This window comes from Panthera leo, chromosome A3 (assembly GCF_018350215.1).
Source record: "Panthera leo isolate Ple1 chromosome A3, P.leo_Ple1_pat1.1, whole genome shotgun sequence".
Lineage (NCBI taxonomy): Eukaryota > Metazoa > Chordata > Mammalia > Carnivora > Felidae > Panthera > Panthera leo.
In genome coordinates, this window is record NC_056681.1 from 117,858,094 (window position 1) to 117,882,911 (window position 24,818).

The 24,818-nt window shown below is 40.3% G+C and overlaps 2 protein-coding genes across 3 annotated transcripts in view; one reads left to right on the forward strand and one right to left on the reverse strand.

The window, feature by feature from the left end:
- Positions 1 to 13: 13 nt before the first annotated feature.
- On the forward strand, positions 14 to 3,845 carry CCDC121 (coiled-coil domain containing 121). The gene is made up of 2 exons (XM_042933385.1): positions 14 to 591; positions 1,284 to 3,845. Exons 1-2 carry the CDS (start codon positions 131 to 133, stop codon positions 2,248 to 2,250), a joined length of 1,428 nt encoding a protein of 475 aa, XP_042789319.1. The 5' UTR covers positions 14 to 130; the 3' UTR covers positions 2,251 to 3,845.
- A 2,370-nt stretch (positions 3,846 to 6,215) lies between these two features.
- The window catches only part of ZNF512 (zinc finger protein 512), a 34,248-nt gene continuing 15,645 nt past the window's right edge, over positions 6,216 to 24,818 (reverse strand). For both annotated transcript variants that reach the window (XM_042933396.1, XM_042933395.1), the window contains exons 10-14: positions 21,825 to 22,019; positions 15,094 to 15,195; positions 14,101 to 14,163; positions 12,841 to 12,939; positions 6,216 to 8,429 (exon numbers count right to left, since the gene is read on the reverse strand). In XM_042933396.1, the coding sequence (XP_042789330.1) occupies positions 8,121 to 8,429; positions 12,841 to 12,939; positions 14,101 to 14,163; positions 15,094 to 15,195; positions 21,825 to 22,019 (768 nt within the window). In that variant the 3' untranslated portion in view covers positions 6,216 to 8,120. The remainder of the gene's footprint in view (positions 8,430 to 12,840; positions 12,940 to 14,100; positions 14,164 to 15,093; positions 15,196 to 21,824; positions 22,020 to 24,818) is intronic.

Genomic DNA, 24,818 nt, shown 5'->3' on the forward strand with positions numbered 1-24,818 from the left:
GACGCGAGGGGCAGAGATAGAGGCTAGAACCCAACCAGTGCGAAAGGGGAAGGCGATGGGGTAGGGCGGGCGCAAGCGATTCCTTCCCTCCCGGCCAGGCTGTGCGCCAAGTTGGGACAGGAGGGGGGAAATGATGGGCTCGGAGGACGGCAGGAGGTGGCCAGGAAGAGAGGCACTCACCGTTGTAGGGAAGGGCCTGGGAAGAGCAGAGTTCCTGTCCCCAAAGCGAGCCGAAATGAGGTCCCCAGAGCGGGGCCCCCAGAGTTCGAAAATGAAGACAGTGCGTTTCTCTTTGGACTCCCAAGGAGCGAGGAAGGGAGCCGAAAGGGAACCGGCAGCTAGGGCTTATTCGGCAACCGGCAAGGTTCAGCCGATCCAGGTTGGACCGCCCGGGGCTGGGGTGAGGTGCGACCCCCGGAGTTGCTGGGCAGCGCCGAGACCCAAGGAGCACAAAATAGGGAAACCTTCCGCAAGGGGACGCCATTTCTGCGTGGCGCAGGACCCTAGCACTACTAGCGCTGCCGCCTCGGCAGTCAACCTCTGTGAATCACACGGGGACCTTGGAGATGAACCCTTGGATTCCCAGAGCAAGTAGGTACTGAAGGGGCGCTGCCCTCGACGGAAGTGTCCATGAAACAGGAAAGGTGGTAGAAAAGCCGGGAAATTTATTGTTACTCCCGACCACCCCAACTGTGCCTGTGGCCCCCCTCGTAGCCGCTATGGTGTTCAGGAACTCCCAAGGTTGGGTTTCACACCCACGCTCTGCCACTTGCTGGCGGTGTAAATCGTAGCCACGTCATTTAAAGTCTCTGAACCGGTTTTCTCCTCTTTAAAATGGAGGTGATACCTGACAGGGTTGTAGTGACTGTGTACTTAAACTGTAAACGACACTCATTTACCTTTACCATAAACTGTATCCCTCGTGCCGTGCAGAGTGTCAGGAGCATAATAGGTATGCAAAAATATTTTCTTGTATGAATTAAAGTACAATTGTGCATTTTGTATTTACTAAATTTTCATTAAGAATTGATAGGAGAGGGGCGCCTGGGTGGCTCAGTCGGTTAAGGGTCCGACTTCGGCTCAGGGCATGATCTCATGGTTCATGAGTTCAAGCCCCGCGTCCGGCTCTGTGCTGCTAGCTCAGAGCCTGGAGCCTGCCCAAGATTCTGTGTCTCCCTCTCTCTCTGTTCCTCCCCCGCTCGCACTGTCTCTCTCTCAAAAATAAATTAAAATTAAAAACAAAAAGAATTGATACGAGAATGCCTCACTTGTTCTTCCTTCAGGTTTGCCAAGGACTCTGGGAGTTCCACTGCACCGTGTGTTAGTTTAATAAATATAATTTTCAAGCCACAGATGCTAACAAAGTCAGAGACGACCTTTAAAGAAAAGACCATGACGGAGCTGAGGAAGGTGAATAGCCGAATAAAACAAACTCGAATGCAGCAAGAATCAGTAATGCAGGAAACCAAGCAGCTATACAATGAAAAGTTACTTGTCCAGACTGAAAACCAATTCTTTCTGGAATACCTAGACAAGGAAATTGAGGAGTACAGAAGGAAGCCTGAAGAGCTATGGGAACATTATTTACAAAAAAGTGAGGAGATTGAACAAAGGAGACAAGAATCAGCCTCCAGATTTGCAAAACAAACCTCAGTGTTTAAAGGGGAGCTCTTGCAGAAGGAAAACCTCCAATCCAATTTAAAGCAGCAGTTGCAGGCACTGAGGGATGTTTCCCTAGTAAAGGAGAAGGAGAGAGAAATACAGATGTTACAGGAGAAGAAAAAGGAAGCCCAAGCTGAGATCGATGCAAAGAAATTGGAAGTCCAGCTCCAGATGGTCCAGGAAAAAGCATTACTGGAAAAACAATTGAGTGAGCCAGACCCAAGGCAGTTGGGAAAAAGAAAAAGAGAAGAGCTTGAAAGGAAGGCCCAGGCCTTGGAGGCAGGAGCAAAGCAGTATACTTTTGAGTTCTACCATGACATGAGGAGAGAGAACCAGCAGTTAAAGAAGGAATTACAGCAGCAAACTCAGCAGTGCCAGGAGTTGGAGGCTATTAGGAGCTGGCTCAAAAATCAAAAGCAGCAGCTCCAGCAGGAACAGTGGTATATGGAGTGCTTAGTCCGGGGGAGGAACCGACTACAGGGAAGGCATAACCCGTGCCCAGGACAGGGTGCTCCAAAGACCACAATAACACCTCTCCTAATCACCAAATCAAATATTAATCCAAAGCAATTCCCAAAACAACACTGATTATATAAGGACTGGAGTAAGAATCCTCACGTGCTATATAGACTTGGTTAGGAAGGCTTTGGGATCTGACTGCTATGGTAAAACATCCATCATGATGTGTTAGTGTGAAAGATTAGGTGTTTTTCTTCCAATAGTACTGCTAGGTATTTGTGTGACCGGCATCCCTTAATTAGATTTTCCTTTAATTAATCTTGTTGATGAACAGGATGTTCCTCAAATCTCCAGATAACCTGATACCATTCCCTAAACACCTGTACTTCAAACTAGCTCAAGGAAACCACCTTGAGGAAATGAAAGGAAAAGGGTTGTGTGACTTCATCTAGCTAAATTAGATTTCTTTATATAAAAAACACCTTTTAAGACTAGCATTTCAGATTGACTTTATATAGTGGCTTCTGCTCTTTAAACAACCAACTATCCTCATGCCTCTTGACCAGCTCCACACAAAGGCAAAGTGTTTTTTAATCTTTTTCAAGTTCACAAGCAGTGGCCAAGCACTTCCCCCAGTTTTGAAGAGTGAAAAAGTAAACTGCAAGTCGGAGAAGAGCTAGGAAGAAAAAAAAGCACTGAGCAGAACGACCTTTTGTCTGATGCTCTGCCCCTCAACTGGGTAAATTGAGAAGGGAAGAGCAGAAAGGGGATGTATATTCGGTCAACTACTTTTGACAGTCTTTTCTGTGAAGAAACACTTCTGGCATTAATGAGGTGACTGAATGCCTCTGCTTGTTTTAGGAAAAGATATCAAGAAAAGTGTTAAAATATTTGGAAGACCTTTTAAAAGAGTCTTATGATATCTATTTCCCTAACATTCTAAATTCTAAGATAACAAGATCACTTAATGTTAACTATAATAGGTACTTCAGTTTTAGGTCACTTATTACATTTTCTTATTCTGTGTGCACTTGATAGTACATGAAATGCCTTTTGTAATTAACATGTGCCTTGTATTTATGTCTATTTAGAACTGGAAACAAGATTTTTAATTAGTATAGATGTTTAGTTTTTGAAATTTTTTTGCACTAAAAAATATAAACATTTTTTACACTTATGACATATTGATGATTAGACTATTTGAATGCTAAATCCTAGTACAGGGATATAACCCCATATTTTAACATCACTCCTCTATGGGGAAATATAATCCAACCTTATGTTTTCTAGAAATTGTCAGTGATAAGAAACTACAAAATAATTTTCATGAATTTTGTTTTATTCCTATGTAAAATGAACTTAAAATTGGCTTAAATTTTTTTTCTCCCTCAATGCCTTTTACCTCTAGCTTTAACAATTTTGTTAAATGTGTATTGTTATTAAAAATAAAATGTATATTAATATTATCTGTTGATTTTTTTATTTTTCCGATGTAATGTATTTTCTACTCCATCACTCCTCTCTCTTACTACTACTTCTGCAAGTCTTATTCTTACAAATGTGCACATAACAAAACCACAATTTCAACGCAGAAGAGTAATATTTTAGATAGTATGCAGGTTCCTTAACTTGAATACTTCAGTTCTTGAGCTGAAAATACAGAAAGACTCAACTTGAAAAACATGGTAACCAAGACAAATTTGAAGCCCTATTCTCTGTGGATGCAGAAAACCACAGAAAAATATATACTAAGGCTGAAAAGGGGTTGGGAAAGTAGGAGTGATCTAGAATCTTACTCTGCTGTTAATTTCCCTCCTGCCTTTACTGTTCCGATGATCAAATTGGGAAGTGGATAACTTCCATCTCCTATGTTTATTTTTAATTCCTATCATCCCAGATAACGGATCTGGTGTATTGCTTTATGGCTGTCCCTTTCAGAGTGAGGCCTCTCTTAAGGGCTTGAAGACTTTCGAGGGTGAATCATCTGATAAAGGTATTTTGAAATCCATACCTGCAAGTGAGCATAGGTTGGCCAGGTACCATGTCAGTCTACTTTTTGTCTGCTTTGCTATGAAGAAAATTAAAACAGGGTGATGTTACAGAAAGTGCACTTAGATGGAAAAGACCCCCAAGGGGAAATTTAGGTTAAGACCTAAATGATTCAGTGAAGTCTACTGGACAAAAACCAGGGAAGAAGCCATTTCAGGCAACGGAACAGTGAGTGCAAAGGCCCTAAAATGGGAATGAGCTTAGCAGGCTCCAGGAAGAGAAAGGTCAATGTGGCTCAGGTGTAGCTGGGGAATGGTCAGAGAATTTAGGTGGAGGGGAGGGAGAGGAAGCTAAACGGGTTAGCAGTGGGAGTGGCAGGCCCTGTGGGACAAGGAAAGGGAGTGGCTTGAATTCTAAGAGCACTGGGAAATTATCAGGCTTTTAGCCCTTGAATGAGGTCTGATTGACAATTTTAAAAACTCACTACAGCTGTTCTGGGAAGCGTATCCAAGCCAGTAAAAATCAGCAGGAAACAATTAGGAAGCTATTGTCATCTAGGCAAGAGGTGATGATGGTTTGAACTGGGGTGGCTGAAATAGAAAGTGAACAGGAGACAGGGGTAAGAGCAGACTACAGGGGAGAGGAAAATGAAAGGTTAAGAATGAAGCACAAATGGGGCGCCGGGGTGGCTCAGTCGGTTAAGCGTCTGACTCCTGATTTCGGCTCAGGTCATGAACTCACAGTCTGGTATCTGTGCTGGAGCCTGGTTGGGATTCTCTCTCTCCCTCTCTCTCTGCCCCTCCCCCACACACTTGTGCTTCCTCTCTCTCAAATAAATAAACATTTTAAAAAAGAATGAAGCACAAGTAAAATTTCTAAAGTGACCCCTTTTAAAAAGAGGAGCAATAATTTGTGAGAGCTGATTTTTCAAATGAAGTCTTTCAAAAGAAATACATAAAATGAAGTATTTCAGACACACAATATAGAAAACTACAACAAACTCACTATCCACCTTAAGAAATAAGAACTTACAAATTCACTGTAGTCCCTCTGAATCCCAGAAGCACTGTCCTAAATATGGTGTTTATTATTTCTGTGCATGTTTTCATGCCATATATATATATATATATATAAAACTATAAACATATACTAAATATATATTATATAACATATACATTTCCATAAACAATATGGAATATTTTTACATGTTTTTAAACCTCACATAAATGGTACACTTGATGTATTCTGTAACCTGCTTTTCCCATTTTTAAGATGTATTCATGATACAAGCCCTAGTTAATTTCACAGCTATACAGTATTCCACTGTATTTACCGCTTCTGATGATACACAATTAAATTATGTAGTAGAGTAAGCTAACAAAGAGACCCAAGCATGTATAATGTCTCAAAAAACAGATTTTTTTTTTTCTCTTTAATAGTCTCAGATGTTCCTGGCTAGCAATTAGTCCTTCATGGGGTGATTCAGGACATCAACCATTTTCCATTTTGTGCTCTACCACCCCCTAAAGCCATTTTATTATCTTCATATGGCCCGATGAAGGGAAAAGAAAGCACAGAGGTGCCCTTTCTTAAAACTTCTACCCTGGAGGTATCACACATCACTCCCATTCACGTTCTACTGGAGAGAAGTTAGTTAGCTACCCTTCACTACAGGGGCAGGGGATTGGAGGGCCAGGAACATAATCTAGCCATTTGTCCTATAATCCTAGGGGTCTGCAAAGTGAGAGCAGATTTTGGCAGACAGTTAGTAGACTCTGCTACATCATTCTTGTTTATGTCTCCTGGTACACCTGGGCAAGAGGATTTTCTCTGTATATACCCAGGAGTAAAACTATCGAGTCTTAGGGGCGTATTTTCAGCTCTACTAGATACTGCCAAGTTGTTTCCAAAGTAATTGTACCAATTTAAATTCCAAACCGTGCATGAGAGTTCACATTCCACACAACCTGGCTATACCTGATATTGTCAAATTTGTTATTCAAATGAATTTTGTTTAAAAAACTTAAAAACTCAATAGTATGATTAGGATACTCCTGCTGAGTGAGACCTGGCCTCAGGAAGGAAAAATTTTAAAAGTGCCTGCGAGGGTCCTGGATGAGACTGGACAAGTTTTCTACACTAATTCACTTTAATCTCAAACAAATGTATTCACTAACCAGCAGACTTCAGGAGCTAAAGAACCACTAAGACGCTGCATTTGGAACTTATTTCAAACCCACTCCCACGTTCAGCTGTTTTCTTACCCCCATACACTTTGTCAGCAAGGAGTCAAATAGCAGGTTGGAGTCAATGAACTGGAAACATCATTCTAACCGACAGTCATTTATTTCTTTTGTCATTGCCCAACATTCCCCAAGTCTTACTCACCAGAAATTAATATAGCTTCTTCATTTCTCCTCCCTGACAATCCTCATCTACTGAAAGGGTTTTAAGGGTGCAACTGCCAATGAAAATGTAGAGTGGACATACCGTGTCCTTCACTTGTTTCACGACTATCTATTTTGGCAGTCTCCAAATCTGGTTTCAATGCTCCCGTTTGAAAGTGGTCTTCACAAAAGCCCACATTTTAAAGCTATGTGGAGCAGCACAAAATACAGAGTTAAAGAGTAGTAACAGCCTTTCAGAATTTGAAAAGGTAGTGTTTATCCATATCAGGGTTAAGGGTCCTTGCTTTTTATGTGGCATATGCCACAAAAATTGGCAAGAATATATAAGACCAATATTTATGGAAAAGGGGAAGAGAATGTGGAAACACAACAACAGAGCTGGTCTAAACAATGTTCCAGAGAAAGCCAGCCTTGAAGAGAAGTAGCCCACTAGACATTAGCAGGTAGGCATGAGGTACAGAAAAGGAATTTTTCTTTCCAACTCCAGATAAATATCTACATCTGGTGACAAAGTCTCAAGATATAAAGAGGATAGAACTCCACATATAAAAGAGGATAGAGGACAATATTCTCAGAAAATTCCAAGAGACAGAGGTTGGCTAAAGGGAGGAATAGACTTAGCACGGCATAGACTAACAGGTAAGGTCAAGTCCAGGGGAGAAGGAATGTGCACCTTGGCTGCCAGTCTTAGTGGCATTACCAGGAACACTAGGATTCTGTGTCAAAACATCAAGTGCAATGTGGTATTTCTCAATCCATAAAACTGGGGGAGAAAACAAGCTTTAGGAGGGCACTGATCATAGCAACCAATGAGGCCTCAAGCCCCAGGAAAGATGAGGCAGTATTTATTGCTTCTTCTACTTCCTTCTTTCCAATCATTTTAATGTTTGCGACATTTTAATGTTTGGGCTGCTTTTCATGCCTGTGGGTCTAGTCAGTCAATGCTACTTGGGATAAACAAAACATTTCCCAGTAAAACCAGTGTAGCGAGGTTCTAGCTTTTTCATCCTACATCCATTTTCTTACATATTGAGAGAACAAACAGCCTCCATAAAATCTGCTTCCCAAGGAGACAGGATAAGCTTTTTACATGAGTGACAACAGTTCTAGCTTCTAGGATTGTTAAATCACAAATACAAAATGGTAAATCAGTATGGTTTTAAAAAATTAATTTGGAATTGTTTTATAAGCAAGATGATGGAATGACTACTAATCAATGGAGCTTCCAAGAACATTCTATAGCCCAGGAAGGAAAAGGACAACCAAACAGGTTTCTCAGTTTTGTACAGGGCAAGAGGGGCCCACAGTTGGCCTTAAGAGGGAGCTCTTTGGGCAAGATAAGAGAAAAACAAGAGGACTCCAATGAGGAATAGCAGGAAAACCTACCAAAAAGGGGGGGAGAGGGGGAGGGGTCAAAGTGAATAAATAGGGAGAACAGTGAAATTTACACAGGAGGAAGGAGCTGAGAAAGTCACAGCCTTACACAAACCGCTGAGAGAGTGCATTTCTCCTCACTCAGCCCCCGTGACTCAGTCCTCCCAGCACAGGCCCCCGTGACAATGGCATCATGTCCGCTTTCCTAGGAGCTTTCACACTGCCTGCCTATTTCCTTCCTCGTTTATGATTAGTCTTTGGGGCCTTTACTTTCTGGAATTGTGCTGGCACTGGCTCCTGCTCCGGTTCCTTACAGGAGGTCGACACTAGCAATTCCTCGTTACTCCTCCTCTGATCCTTCCCTACTCTAAGACTCAGCTCTGCCTCAGGAAGCTCGATGCCAGGCTGCTGCAGCCTTCGCAGAGACCTTCTGCTCCTGTGCTGCTGCCTCCGCTTTTCTTCTTCTTGCTGCCGCTGCTTTATCTTCATTAGCTTTTCAAAGCTTTTGGTTGTGGTTGGGTTTACAACGAACCAGTCCTACAGAGGCAAAATGGAAAAATCATCCAGTCAATCAATACACAGTAGAGAACATAAAGAATGGGTGTGGGAAGAATCTCTAAAAGGCACGGTTAGGGCAGAACACAGTAAGGAGGAAACAGGGAACCATAGCTTAGAACTCTGTACTTGAAACTGAAGAAATTCATCATGAGCAGTCATTATAAGCATTTATTGTGTAAGACGTGATTTAGGGTACTTCAATAAGTGATCCACGAAGTCTGATCACTTAGCATCATCCCACTCATCTATCTCCTTTGTAAAACTCTCATGAGATATAAAGCATTGGGTCATAGGAGATTTTTATTTCATGATAGTATTTGCATGCAGCCAGACCGCCTGGGTGCAAATCTCAACTCTGTTTCTGTCTCTGTGACCATGGGGAAATTACTTAATTTCTCTAAGACTCAGTTTAAAAAATTAAGAGTTAAGGAACATGGACTCCAACTATGAAATATTCTTGCAGAAAAAAAGAAAGAAAGAAAGAAAGAAAGAAAGAAAGAAAGACAGACTTCAATCTAAATCAAGTGATCTGATCAGTCTTCTAGGTCTAACAACCAGTTTATAGGAAATACTCTGCTAGAGGACCACCACCACAGGAATGTAATCAACAAAATCCAAAATGTGCATATATGACCTTGTTTCTTCAACAAATAAATTTGGGGTGGGGGGAGAGGAAAGGGAAACTTCTAGACCTGCATTGTCCAATGAGATAGTCACTAGCCACATGTGGCTAATGAGCTCTTGAAAAATGACTAATCCAAAATGAGATAGGCTTTCTAAATTTTTTTAATGTTTTTATTTTTATTTTTGAGAGAGAGAGAGAGAGCATGAGCGGGGAAGGGGCAGAGAGAGAGGGAGACACAGAATCGGAAGCAGGCTCCAGGCTCTGAGCTGTCAGCACAGAGCCCGACACGGGGCTCGAACCCACAGACTATGAGATCGTGACCCGAGCTGAAGTCGGACGCTCAACCGACTGAGCCACTCAGGCGCCCTGTTACGCTTTCAATATATAACAAATAGACATGAAATTTCAAAGATTTAGCATGAAAAAATATAAAGTATCTCAATAATTTTTTACTGACTACATGTTCAAAAGATAGTATTTTAGATATACTGGATTAAATAAAATATATTATCAACATTAATATCACCTGTTTTTCTTTATACTTTTGAAATGTGGTTACTAGAAAATTTTAAATTACATACATGACTCACATTACATTTCTATTGGATAGCACTCTAAATTAAAACATACAGTATAGGGGCGCCTGGGTGGCTCAGTCGGTTAAGCGTCCGACTTCGGCTCAGGTCATGATCTCACGGTTCTTGAGTTCAAGCCCCGCGTCAGGCTCTGTGCTGATGGCTCAGAGCCTGGAGCCTGTTTCAGATTCTGTGTCTCCCTCTCTCTCTGACCCTCCCCCGTTCATGCTCTGTCTCTCTCTGTCTCAAAAATAAATAAATGTTGGGGCGCCTGGGTGGCGCAGTCGGTTAAGCATCCGACTTCAGCCAGGTCACGATCTCGCAGTCCGTGAGTTCGAGCCCCGCGTCAGGCTCTGGGCTGATGGCTCGGAGCCTGGAGCCTGTTTCCGATTCTGTGTCTCCCTCTCTCTCTGCCCCTCCCCCGTTCATGCTCTGTCTCTCTCTGTCCCAAAAATAAATAAAAAAACGTTGAAAAAAAAAAATTTTTTTTTTTAAATAATAAATAAATAAATAAATAAATGTTGAAAAAAAAAAAAACATACAGTATATGGACCTTTTTTTTTTTGCTCCTGATTTGAACAAGCCAACTATGAAAAAAAAAATTATGAGGCAATCAGGGAAATTTAAATAATTTAAATAATAACTAGGTATATAATGATATGCAAGAATCATTGTTAATTTTTTTTAGGTGTAATGATGGTTGCGGTCATATACTTTTAAAAGTCCCTATATTTTAGACACAGTGAAAGAAGCAGTGACAGTTGACAGGGTATGTGAAATTTGTTCAAAATATGCCTTTAAGGAGCACCTGGGTGGCACAGTCAGTTAAGTGCCTGACTATTGATTTTGGCTCAGGTCATGATCTCAAGGATGGTGGGATCAAGAGTCAGGCTCTGCTTTAACAGCATGGAGCCTGCTTGGGTTTCTCTCTCCCTCTCGCTCTCCCTGCCCCTCCCCTGCTTGTGTGCACATGCACACACACTCTCTCTCAAAATAAATAAACTTAAAAAAAAAATAAGCCTTTAAGGAACAAGAGAAGTAGGTGTGGTTATAAATGAAAACAAGATTGGCCATAAACTTGTTGGCCAATCTGTTAAAGCTATTCATATCTGTTAATGCTATTCATTACACTATTTTGTCCGTTTTCATGTATTTGAAAATTCCTGTTTAAAAAAAAAGTAGTGTAAGAACATGCGAGGCAGAAAGGGAGGAACAGAATAAAAATGTTTTACCACCACATATAATTCATAAACACAGGCACAAATCATTGAACAAATGCCTGGGGAACAAGCCCCAAACTAAGTGAAATTTGTTGGTTCCAACTTTTTAAGAGGAAACTGGAGAAAACTGGTTAACTACATAAAGGCCAGATTTTGTCAGGAGATAATTTTTTTTTTTTAATGTTTATTTATTCATTTTTGAGACAGAGGGAGAACATGTACACAAGCGGGGAAGAGGCAGAGAGAGAGAGGAGGACACAGAATCCGAAACAGGCTTCAGGCTCTGAGCTGTCAGTGTAGAACCTGACACGGGTCTCAAACTAAGGAACCATGAGATCATGACCTGAGCCAAAATCAACAATCAGGCACTTAACCAACTGAGCCACCCAGGGACCTTGAGATAATTATCTTTTAAGTACTTCCTGAAGCATAAAAAGGTACACTATTATTATAAAAAAAAGATAGGACTGCATTCCAGAAGAAATCTCAGACATGGAAAGGGCCTCCCAAAGCTTAAACTGGTAAAACAACAAGAACCACATTTGATGACACTAACTACAGCCCACATTGTTAAAAACTATTAAATGTGAGGGCAGAGAACAGCTGAAGGTGCTTGCTATTTTTCCTTATCAGGCAACAATAGTTTCTGCAGTCAGATATTCCAAGAGAATGCACTCTACTCCTTTAGCTTTTGCAATACGGGTATTTAATTATACAGGAAACAATTTCTCTACTCACCTATATTACTAAAAACTTGCCCTAAGAGAAAAAAAAGACTCAGCTTTCTGAACTTTAAAGCATTTTTAAAAATTTTTCTTTCAAATGTTTATTTTTTGAGAGAGAGAGAGAGAAAGAGAGAGAGAGCGTGAGCAGGGGAGGGGCAGAGAGAGAGGGAGACACAGAATCTAAAGCAGGCTCCAGGCTCTAAGCTGTCAGCACAGAGCCCAACAAGGGGCCCAAACTCACAGACTGCGAGATCATGACCTAAGCCGAAGTCGGACACTCAACCAACTGAACCACCCAGGCACCCCTGAACTTTAGAACACTTTTACACAGAATTTGTTTTTTAATTGTCAAAATGTACAAACCTTCAGAAAAGTTCTAATAGTTCAATGAACCCTAGATTTACCATCGTTAACCTCTCTTTCCTTTCTTCCTTCTTCCATTTGCAATTTATTTTCAGGCGTATTTCATCCCTAAAAATTTCAGCATATATCTACCTAAGAACAAGGGCATTCCCCTGCAAAACAATACAATGATCACATTTGGGAACATTAACATTGACTCACTATGATTATTTAATAGAGTCGTATTCCAATGACTCCAGCTGTCTCATTAATGTCTTTCATAGTTGTTTCTTTGCGGTTTTTTTTTTTTTTTACGTTTATTTATTTTTGAGACAGAGACACAGCATGAAAGGGGGAGGGTCAGAGAGACAGGGAGATGCAGAATCTGAAACAGGCTCTAGGCTCTGAGCTGTCAGCACAGAGCCCGATGAGGGGCTCGAACTCACGGACCGTGAAATCATGACCTGAGCCGAAGTCGGTCACCCAACCGACTGAGCCACCCAGGCGCCCCTCTTTTCGGTATTTTAAACAACCTTAAAAACAGGTTGCTCCACAACATTAATTAGAATACTAGAAAACGGAAGTATGGAGAACGTCAGGAAACAAGAATTCCAAAGGTGTAAACTCAGCCTACTGCCCACATGCCTGATTTAACTGAATTTAAAAGACTCAGAAGAGCTCAAGGATGCTCAGACTTATACTGACTACAAATGCTTTCATAGAAAATATAATTATGCATCTAATTTTACGAAGTATTTTAACTCCAATGTCTCCAGTAACCACTTTCAAGCTACTTTCCTTGGCAGTCCTAGCCCAACACAACACACAAATTCCACCTTTCTTGGGGCACATGTATGGGTTCCAAGGATTACAAAAACATGATGGGAAAAGCAGGGACCTCACCTCGGCGTGGACAGAGTTGATGTGATACTTGACACCACTCTCTGACACAAATTCTTTTTGACACAGAAGACACTTGTATTTTCCAGCCACAAAGTTTCCCTGTTTTTGAGAGAGAAAGAAAAGGGAATTACTGGTAAATTCAGGAACACGTACCTGGGCCATGTGTGGGGATTGTTAGAGATGAAAAGAGGGGATTTTCCTTCAGCAAAGGTAAGAAGGAAGAAAATCCAATACAGCAATATACTTGGGAAAACCAGATTTAGGCAGACTATTACCACTAGAAATCTATCCTAATATAGTTCTGTACATAATACCCCCACCCCCTCAACACAACCTAAAGTATTCCTACTTTTATTATGTAACAAATCACCCTTTTCTATCTTCCCTAGTTTCTGTCACTTCACTTCCAGATTCTCTTGGTTCCTCTTCCCACATGATCAAACTCCTGAAGTTCACCAGAGGCACCAATGTATAATTCTTCCCGCTATAATCCACTGCTCCAAAGAGTGCCTTGCAAATCCAGAATTAGAGGTGTATTGTCCATAATGCCTAGTTTAAGGACTCAGAAACTAAGATCATGATGACAAACACCTAAGCACTTGTGGCCAGATCTGGGTTGGATGCCTACACTCCCTTGCTGCTTTGAACTGAGATTTCTCTCCCCTCCTGAAGCTCTGAGTGTCCATGGTGCTAATTTTGTGTGAGGAGATATTTCTGAATGGAATTAAAAAGTGGCAGCAGTCCCCATGTCTGTGAGTCAGAGGGCACCTGGGTCAACACAGAAAAGATGCAGTGAGGTGAATATCTGTTTGCCTGACACCCAGGGCTAGAGTCTACCTCCCATCCCCAGAGGCTATATAATTCAGGTGGGATTAGAGGATCTTCATCATCCAGATAAGCACATGTAAACTGATTCTAGAAATTTTAAGGCCCAATAAACAGGGCAGGTCCAGGGCAGGACAGGCTCAGGTAGAAAAAGTTACCTCCCTGATATAGACTCAAAACTAATAATAATACTTTTCCTCCAACTTTTTTAATTGATAAGACTTAAGGCTATGTTGGCTTCTTCTATATCTTGGACATATCAGGACATCCCATCCAATACCAGATCAAGAATCTTTAGGACATAAAAAACTAAACAAGCCTCTGAACTTAACAGTAAACAGGGTGACTAGCTGTTCGCCTAAACTGAATTCTCTTCCATGTCAGACTTTTGTTTGAGAGATCACATTAAGATAAAGCATTCAGAAAGTTACAAACCAAGGTACAAGAGCCCAGGTGAGCCTTAAGGCCTGATACACTACTGTAGACAGCCTCACAACCCTGAAAGAGAGAAGAAGAAATAATGTGAAGATTATACCAAACCTCATCCTTCTCTTAGCAATCTGGCCGTTCACACTGACCAACCCTACATTTAGAGGAAGAAGCCCAATAAATTGTACTACAAACCAAACAGAAAAAAATTCACACACAAGCCACAAAAGGAAAAAGGAAAACCATGAAAAGGTATTTTTTTAAAAAAAGAAGGGCTTAAGATATTCCCTTCCCTGATACTTTTTCTCTGACTTTTAGAGAAACAGAAAATTGCATGGTTGGATTTTTTTTTTTTTTTTAAATCTGCCTTCTTCAGTATAAATATGTCTCCTGTTTCTGGTAGATATCCTCCTTCCCAAAGTACTGCGTATACAGCTGTGGTGGATTAAAGAAATAATGGAAATTCTCTGCCACTCTTCCCTGTAAGAAGAGGAATCTATTCACCCTCCCTTTGAATCTGGGTTAACCCTGTGATTCCTTTGACCAATAGAATGCCATGGAAATATTGCTGAACAAATTCTGAAGCTAGGCCTGAGAGATCTACAGCTTTCATCTGCATGTTCTTGGAACACTCTAAGAAGTCAGTTGCCATGTACCCTGCTGGTAACCCACTACAACCTCATGGACAGAGAGGCCATGTGGAGAGCGAAGCTCCCAGCTCAATTAGCTGCACAGAAGCTATCTTGGACGTTCAGATCCCATCTGAGCTTGCAGCTGAATACAACCCATGAGTGATCCCAGCTGACGCCATGTTTAGCAGGAGAAGGCTCTCTGAGCCCTGCCAGAATTACTGATTCACAGAATTCTGAACAAATGAAATAACTAATGTTTTAAGCCACTAAGGTTCAGATAACTTTGTCATGAAGGAATCAGTAACTGAGACAGAAGTTTGATAACCTTGATAAACATTTACTGAAAAAATGAATGAGAAAGAACCACCTGGTTAGGGCACTGAATGCGATGATATTTCTTGATATCTGACTTCCATTTGTGTAGTACTTCCTGGCTGAAGGTAGGAAGCCCAGGGCGAGTATATTTTAACTACAAGACAAGAAATATTTTATTGGAGGAATCCAACTTCCAACCAAAATATCCCAAAAGGTTCATACCCAACTCTTTAGGTTATGTAATTCTGGAGTCTGACAAACATATTTTCATGTGCCAAAAATATTGTAGTATGTAAGACCCTTTAAATACAAATTTATCTGAAACTGGTAAGTATAACTGTCTGTTTTTTAATCTTAGAATAGTTTTGATTTTTAACAGAGGGCAGGAGAGGAGACTTTCAGATATAGCACTTCATCTACAGTTTTAAAAAGCTAGTGACAGAGCATTTACACAGTTAAAATACTCATTACGAAAAAGACAAAGATACAAATATGTACTGTAAAATATAGATATACTCATAAATATGGTACATATATACACATATATATACAACATATGCAACAGAAATATATGTAGATGGGGGAAAAGCTAGAAGGCTATACCTCAAAATGTTAACAGTAGTCCTCTCTGGGTGGTAGAATTTTGAGTAGCTTTAATGATTTTTCCCTGCTTATCTGCATTTCTCCTTTTTCTTCAAAGGTGTCATGTTAATTTTTGGTATTTAAAAAATTCAGGGGCACCTGGGTGGCTCAGTCAATTGAGCATCCGACTTTGGCTCAGGTGGTGATCTCGTGGTTTGTGAGTTCGAGCCCCGTATCAGGCTCTGTGCTGACAGCTCATCAGAGCCTGGAGCCTGCTTTGTATTCTGTCTCCCTTCTGTCTCCCTCTGCCCCTCCCCTGCTCATGCTCTGTCTCTCTCTATTTTCTCTCTCAAAAATAAACATTTAAAAAAAACTCAAACAAAGAAATTAAGGTTCAACCTAAAACAAAGATGTGAGAGAACTTGGGGATGGAACACATGATTTTTACTTATACTGCCCAAGCAAAATTATTCCTCACACTTGCCTTCACATGCTTGACCCAAGTTAGTCTCTCTCTCTCTTTTCTTTAGATTTATTTATTTATTTATTTATTTATTTAGAACCCGACGTGGGGCTCGAACTCACAACCCCAAGATCAAGAGTTACATGCTCCACCAATTGAGCCAGCCAGGTGCCCCTAAGTTAGTCTCTTCTTACAACTACTATAGTGTCCAGAAAAGAGACAGCTAGCACCTGTAGAGACAGTTCTTACAAAGTCCACCACAAGTAATAGCTGTATTTCCAGTGAGTAAACAATCCTCCTGCTTGGAAAATGGAAGTATCTGAAAAGAAGCTGATGCTCTTTCTGAGACAGAAAAACAGAACCAAAACCCAGAGGTAAGAGGAAATAAGGAAGGCAGCCTAAAGGAACTCTGCCAAATCTATAAGAGGAATCAGAGCACAGAGCTGGCTTTATTTATAAGCACCTCCTCTCTTCTGCAGCTAGGGTACACAGGTCCATCTAAAATCCTTTTATAGTGATAAGAGAATATTTGCATAAACTATTATATTCATATAATAACTATCATGTTTACGCAGCTATAAAAAAAAGAAACGAGGATAATCTCTAAGAACACATATGGAGTGATTTCCAGGATACACTTTTAAGTGAAGTAAAGCAAATTACAAAAGAGTATCTATGTGAGAAAGAAAAAGATGTAAGAAAATATGCATGTATCTGGTCATCTAGCCCATAAAAATATAGGAAGGATAAAGCAGAAACTGAGTGTGGTGGTCTCTGCAGGGAGCAAGGTGGGCACAGGATGGAAACAACAGGGTATTCAGAATGGGAAAGCTGGGAAGAGGGCAGTGCCCCTTCTATAAGATGACCTTTTGTATAGGGTCTGACTTTTAGAACTATGATAATGTTTCACATACCCCCCAAGAGAAATGACTAGTTTCAATTAAACAGGATGTAGGGGGAACTCAAAATGTAAAGAAAAGTAACACATGAACCTAAGGATTACAAATGAGAAGCATAATGAAGGGAGCGAGGGAGAAAGCCAATCTAAATAACCGTAAAATAATACTTTGAGGGACACCTGGGTGGCTCAGTCAGTGGCGTATCTGACTTTGGCTCAGGTCATGATCTCACAGTTCATGTTAGTGTGGAGCCTGCTTAGAATTCTCTTTCTCTCTCTCTCTCTCTCCCTCTCTCAAAATAAATAGGTAAGTTAAAAAAAAAAATAAAACAGTACTTTGACTATATACTGTAAGGCTGAAGATGAAAAGAACGATATACAAATATTCTTCTATAGCTAATAAACCTGTTTTTACAGGGGTATGGCTTAATAATTGTAAAACCACTTTATGTTATACTAGGACTAAGCAAATAAGTAAATATATTACAAACAGTGAGAGCTAGGTTTTCTTACTGTTAGAGAAAGGAGTTACAAATAAGCACAAAGGAAGGCAAGAATGAAACTTGTGGTGTTGGACTGGAAGTGAAGGTATCATGGCTTTAAATATGTATACAGACAGACATAAAAATGAACACAGAGTGTGTGTTTTCATCTATGAGTAGACATACATATATATCCTAGTTCTAGCCACCAAGAGGGCCCAGAAGCAATGACACCCCAGCAGGAATGAGTACACCCAGCATTCAAATCTTGTTTTTTAAGTATATTCTCCAATAAAAGAAACCAGCATTCTTTAGAGAAATGGTTGATTCCAGGGCGGGGGAAGGGAATGCACAAGATGACTCTACAGCACCTTATGTTGTCAAAGAGTACTCAAAAAAATGATAGAAGCATGTCAAAAAGGCACAGGGGCCCACTGCAAAGAGCTCTTGATGGCCAAATCGGGAACAATTTGAGCCAAAAAATGAATAATAATAGCACTGGATTATACACCTACAATAAAATATCCATGAGTCCATACTGATATAAATAGATTAAGAGAAAAAAAGGACGTATTTTCTCACAGAATTTCAATTAATAATTTATGGAAGAAGTAATGGAAACACAAACCATCATTAGGCAAACAACCATAATAATAACTGTTGCAGGCAAGAGTCACTGATGGATGCTACAGCAAGTGGGCAGAGGTATGATAAGACACAGGGTAGTTGCACAGTGTCACTATCCCAACAAAATGTTCACTAATTACAAAGAGGAAAACTGTAATTTTGCCTTGGAGAAAACTGGACAATACACCTTAATCAAGTGATCAAAGTTATCACTGGTAAAAAAGACACATCAACATCATATACCTCCTAATATGGTACATTGAGAAAGGCAAACACTGCTTCAGTGGTAATCTTGACAAAAACATATAACTTTCAATCTAATCTTGAGCAAACACTAGACAAATCCATATTAGGGATATTCCACAAAACAACGAGCCTGTTCTCTTCAAAAGTGTCAAGAGCACAAAAGATCAATAAAGCCAGAAGGATGATAACAGATGGGAGGAGACCAAGGAGACTCAGTAAAGAGAATTAAATGTGAGATCTTGATGGGATCCTATGTTATTGGTTATGTAAGATGTTGGCATTAGGGGAAGCCAGGTAAAGAGCATATGGGAACTCTGTACTAATTTTGCAATGACTCGGTAAGTCTAAAATTATTTCCAAATAAAAAGATTTTTGAAAAAGGAATATAGGGGTGTCTTGGTGGCTCAGTCAGTTAAGCTTCTGACTCTTGATTTCAGCTCAGGTCATGGTCTCACGGTTTGTGAGTTCGAGTCCTGTGTTGGATTCTGTCTCTCCCTCTCTCTGCCCTTGCCCTGCTTATGTGCTCTCTCTCTCAAAATAAAAGGAAACATTTAAAAGAAAGAAATATATATTTGTGAAACAAGAAAAAATATTTATTGGTCTCTGCCCTCAGTTCCTGCTAATACTCAGTCTCTGAACCTGGTTCCTGATAGAGAGTTCCTAAAACACCTACTAATTTTCTGAGTAATACCAGTATTTGGACAGAGTTCATAAATCCCTTGGAATTTCCTGAGTGATAGGAGTATCTTTTGTTTTGATGAGGTAATACTCTGTGGGCTCCTCGGTGGGCTAGCCACTGGCAAAACCAAGCCTTGATTAGAAGCTTTGAACTTTCAGACACATTCCCCATTCTCTAGAGAGGGAAAGGGGCTAGGGATAGTTAATCAATCATGCCTATGTGATGAAGCCTCTATAAAAGTCCCAAAATTATGGGGTTCAGAGAGTATATATATGTGCCAAGAGGGTGATACACCTCCAACTCCACAGGGATAGGAGCTCCTATGCTGGGGACTCTTCTAGACCTCACTCTGTATTTCTTCATCTGGTTGTTCATCTGCAGATTTTATTATATCCTTTATAACAAACCAGTAAACACGTTGCCCTGAGTTCTGTGAGCCATGCTAGCAAATTACTTAAACCAGGGAGGGGAGCATGGGAACTCCAATTTTTAGCCCAGTCAGTCAGAAGTACAGATGACAACCTGGGACTTGTGACTGGCACCTGAAATTGGAACAGTCCTGTGAGACTGAGCCCTTAACTTGTGGACCTGACACTAACTCCAGGTAGATAGTGTCAGGACTGAATTAAATTGTAGGACACGCAGATGGTGTTAGAAAATTAGTCTGTGTGGGAAAAACCCACACATCTGGTGTCAGAAGTGTTAAGTGTGTAGTAGTATGTGGGTAAAAGAAAACACAAGAGTTTTTCCTAGACCATATTGCTTGTATTTGCATTAAAAAACACTGGAAGGACACACAAGAAACCGGTAAGAATGGCTACCATGGATACAGGCTAGAACAAGGATGGGGTGAGAGTGAGATATCTCAATGTTTATTATCATTTTGACTTCTGAACAAGAATATATTATCTATTCCAATTAAATTTTTAGTTTAAAACAAAACAAAATAATAATGCCTTTAACCTACACAATGTCAAACTATAAAACTGATGATTTTAGGAGAGTATCTGCTAGATAAGACTAGCAAACCTTATCAATCAGTTAACAAATATTTATGTCTAATTCCCTACACCGATCAACACAGTGAAAGCAAACAGACTACAATATCATAAGATACATACCACTGTACAAAATTCACATTTAAACTGAAATTTAGATAACCACATACTTTAGCCTGTGGCAGTAAAAAAGTAGCAATGAGTCTGAAACAAAAAAGGATGCTCTGATACTCAAGAACAGGATCCAACTCCTTGGACACCAGTAGGACTGGTTTTTAGACCAAATAAAAGGTATCCACTTCCACGAATTGACATTTTCTTATAATATATGACATTCCCCTCATGAGTCAAAGCCCTAGGCCAAATCTAAACTATCTTTCTTGATACCATGGAGAGTAATAGGTCCTTAGCTCTAACCTTAATCTTTACTCGTATATCCTCCCAAGCCCTTCCCATGACTACCCCATAGTCATATACTCCTTATCTCCTCTTGGCCAAATATGTTCCTTTGGTCTATGATCTATTTTAAACCAAAGGCTTCTAAGCTACATTCTATAACCCTGAGAAGTACACTTGGGGCCATGGAAGGAATGATAAAAGTATCAAGGAGAAGGCCAAGTAGGCAAAGTTTTGGGCTCCTACCCCTAGTTACATACAGAAACTCCATTTTTAATTTTTTTTTTTTTAATATTTATTTTTGAGAGAGAGAGAGACAGACAGAGCATGAGCAGGGGAGGGGCAGAGAGAGAATGAGACACAGAATCCGAAGCAGCTCCAAGCTCTGAGCTATCAGCAGATAGCCCAACATGGGACTCAAGCTCACAAACTACAAGATCATGACCTTGGCTGAAGTTGGACACTTACCCAGCTGAACCACCTAGGCACCCCAGCGACTCTATTTTAAGTTATTCTACATATTGGTGTTTTATATAATTTTCATTTGGGAAAAAAAAGTGGGTGGGGAGAGGAGTTCTGTTGCTAGAAAAACAAACTGAAATCCTTTAGCTAAACTAAATATAAACTACTACATACAAATTAACAAAGTGGAAACAGAGACTAACAAAAGACTAACAAAAAACTAACAAAGTGGAAACAAAGACTAACAAAAAAGACTAATCTGGAATTTGGATTCCCTCCAGAAGCAGTTCAAAATTAAGAGGGTTCCTTAAGGAACTTCTGAAACAGACAGTCTCTCTAGGACCCATATGAATCCAAACACTGAAGCTGGATCAGACATACTCCATCTCTAAGAATTAAGAAGCAACATACTGATAAAGAAATTGTAGTTTATATACACAATGGAGTACTATGTGGCAATGAGGAAGAATGAAATATGGCCCTTTGTAACAAGGTGGACGGAACTGGAAAGTGTTATGCTAAGTGAAATAAGCCATACAGAGAAAGACAGATACCATGTTTTCACTCTTATGTGGATCCTGAGAAACTTAACAGGAACCCATGGGGAGGGGAAGGAAAAAAAAAAAGAGAGGTTAGAGTGGGAGAGAGCCAAAGCATAAGAGACTCTTAAAAAATGAGAACAAACTGAGGGCTAAAGGGGGGTGGGAGGGAGGGGAGGGTGGGTGATGGGTATTGAAGAGGGCATCTTTTGGGATGCACTGGGTGTTGTATGGAAACCAATCTGACAATAAATTTCATATATTTTTTAAAAAATAAAATAAATTAATTAATTAATTTAAAAAAAAAGAAGCAACATACTGTTTATCATGTACTCAAGTGCATTTGCTTTTCCGTATGTACTAAGCACAACATCAGACATGGTTCAAAATTAATGCAAGTTTCTACTTTACCTTCCGATCATCAGGCACCAAATCCTGAAGCACCTTCCTCTTAGGCCATTCCTTGGCCAGTTCAGCAGAAGCCAGCTCCTGCAGGTGGTACACAGCTATCTTGGCAGAACGCCTCTGAACTCGACCCCCACTCTTTGGCTCCAGGCTCATCTCCTTTAAGCACTCTGGCTGTCCTGACTCTGGAAAGAATGAGATCTGCAAGAATGAGACATAGCAAAACACAGGCCTGAGAAGTGGCTTCCATCAAAGCCAATGATTAAGGGCTATCCTTCCTGCTCTAAGTATCAAAAGCTCTTCACTGGCTTGCTAACCACTAGCATAAAGCTCTACCACCTTCATGCGTATTTTGCGGATATAAAAAATTTCTTAGGGTAAAGTCTGTTCTATTTTAATAAGTAAAGGTCAAGACATAGCCATGTGCAAAGACATGAACCTCAACCCATTCCTACCTCATACTACCTATAAAAATTAACTCAAAATGAAATGTAAACCATGTAACTATAAAACTTCTAGAAGAAACAAAGGGAGGACATTTTTGTAATCCTGGGTGTAATGGTTTTTTGATGTGTCACCCTGGCTAGGCTACAGTCATCAGTTATTCAATTAAACGCTAATCTATGTGCTGCTGTGAAGGTACTTTGTAGATCTAATTAAAGTCCAGAATCAGTTGACTTTAAGTAAGAGAGGTGTGACAGAAGAAAAGGCAGGAGAGATTCAGAGTGTGAGAGAGACTCGATACTGCTGCTGACTTGAAGAGGAAGGGACCACAAGCCAGGGAACATAGATGGCCTTCAGAACCCGAGAACAACTCTCGGCCTACAGCAACCAAGGAAATGAGGTCCTACAACTAACTGCATGGAACTCAAGTCTTAATTTTAACGAGCCTCAAAACAGATTCTCCCCTTGAGCCTCCAAAAAGGAACAGTCCTACTGACACTTTGATGCCAGCCTGGTGAGGTCCTACACAGGGGAGCCAGCTGAGCTGTGCTATCCCTGGACTTCGGGCCTAATACACTGAAACAATACAGTTGTGTTATTTAGGCCATTAATTCTGTGGTGATTTTTTTAAAATGTCTTATTTTCTGAGAGAGAGACAAGAGTGTGAGTGGGGAAGGGGCAGAAAGAGAGGAAGACACAGAATCAGAAGCAGGCTCCAGGCTCTGTGCTGACAGCTCAGATGCAGCGCTGGAACCCAAGAACTGTGAGATCATGACCTGAGCCAAAGTCAGACACTCAACCGACTGAGCCACCCAGGCCCCCTTGTGATTTTTTATAGCAGCAATAGAAAATTGGGTTGGGGGGTGCCTGGGTGGCTCAGTTCATGATCTCACAGTTCATGAGTTCAAGCCCCGTATCTGGCCCTGTGCTGACAGCTCAGAGCCTGGAGCTTGTTTCAGATTCTGTGTCTCCCTCTCTCGCTCTCTCTGCCCCTCCGCCACTCACACTCTGTCTCTCTCAAAAATAAATAAAAACATTAAAAAAAAAAAAAGAAACGAAAAGAAAACTGGGTTGGGCAAAGAGATATTAGAAACAAAAACAAAAAAAGCATTACCCATAAAAGGAAAAAATGATAAATCGAACTTAAGAACTATGCTCTTTGAAAAACACTATAGGGGTTCCTGGGCGTCTCAGTCGGTTGAGCATCTATCTGACTCTTGATATCAGCTCAGGTCATGATCTCACAGCTGTGAGATCAAGCCCCACATCAAGCTCCACACTAAGCAGAGCCTGCTTGGGCTTCTCTCTCTCCCTCTCCCCCTCCCTTGCTTGGGTGCTCTCTCTCCCTCTCAAGATAAATAAACTTATAAAAAAATTTAGAACACTGTAAATAAATGAAAAGACAAACTATAGACTGGGAGAAAATATTTGCAAAACATGTATCTGATGAAGGGCTTCTGTCCAAAATATATAAAAAACTCAGAATATCCTCAAAACTTCCTAGTAAGACAACAAAACTCCAATAATAAAGGATTTCAATGGCCACTTCAAAAAAGAAGACACTTCACTAACAACTGACATTGCCAATAAACAAATGAAAAGATGGTCAATGTCATTAGTCACTAGGGAGATGCAAATTTAAACTTCAGTGAAATACCACTGCATACCTAATAGAATGGACCAAGAAAAAAATGAAATTAACAACAGCAAATCCTAACAAGGATACAAAGCAACTGGAATTCTCATATTTTACTAGTGAGAATGCAAAATGGTACAGCCACTCTGAAAAAGAGTTTGGCAGTTTCTCATAAAGTTAAACATACATTTATCATATGACCTAGCTATCCCATTCCTAAGTATTTACCCAAGAGAAATTAAAATTTATTTTCACACAAAAGCCTTTTATGTGAATGTTTATAGTAACTTTATTCATAATTGCCAAAATATGGGAACAACCCAAATGTTCTTCAACTGATGAATGGATAAAGAAACTGTGAAACATCCATACAATGGAATCCTAGACAGAAATAAAAAGAAATAAATTAATGATACATGCAACACATGGATGAGTCTCAAATGTATTATGCTAAGTGAAAGAAGCCAGACTCAAAAGGAAGGCTACATATGGTATGACTCCATTTATAGGACATTGTGAAAAAAGCAAAACTATAGGGACAGAAAATAAATCAGTGGTCAAATCGTTCTATATCTTGATTGTGCTGGTGACTACATGACTATGTATTTGTCAAAACTCGTAACTGCACACTAAAAAGGGTGAATATATTGGGGCGCCTAGGTGGCTCAGGCGGTTAAGCGTCCAACCTCGGCTCAAGTCATGATCTCACAGTTCATCGGTTTGAGCCCCGCATCAGGCTCTGTGCTGACAGCTCAGAGCCTGGAGCCTGCTTCGGATTCTGTGCCTCCCTCTCTCTCTCTGCCCACTCCCCCATACTGTCTTCGCTCTCAAAAAATAAACATTAAAAAAAATAAAAAATTAAAAAATTAAAAGGGTGAATATTAATTATCATATGTAAATTATACCTTGAAACTGAATTC

Coding starts and splice junctions, on each gene's coding strand:
- CCDC121 (XM_042933385.1), top strand. CDS start 131: ATGATGGGCTCGGAGGACGGCAGGAGGTGGCCAGGAAGAGAGGCACTC. Junction 592..1,283: donor CCCTTGGATTCCCAGAGCAA/GTAGGTACTGAA, acceptor TTCTTCCTTCAG/GTTTGCCAAGGACTCTGGGA.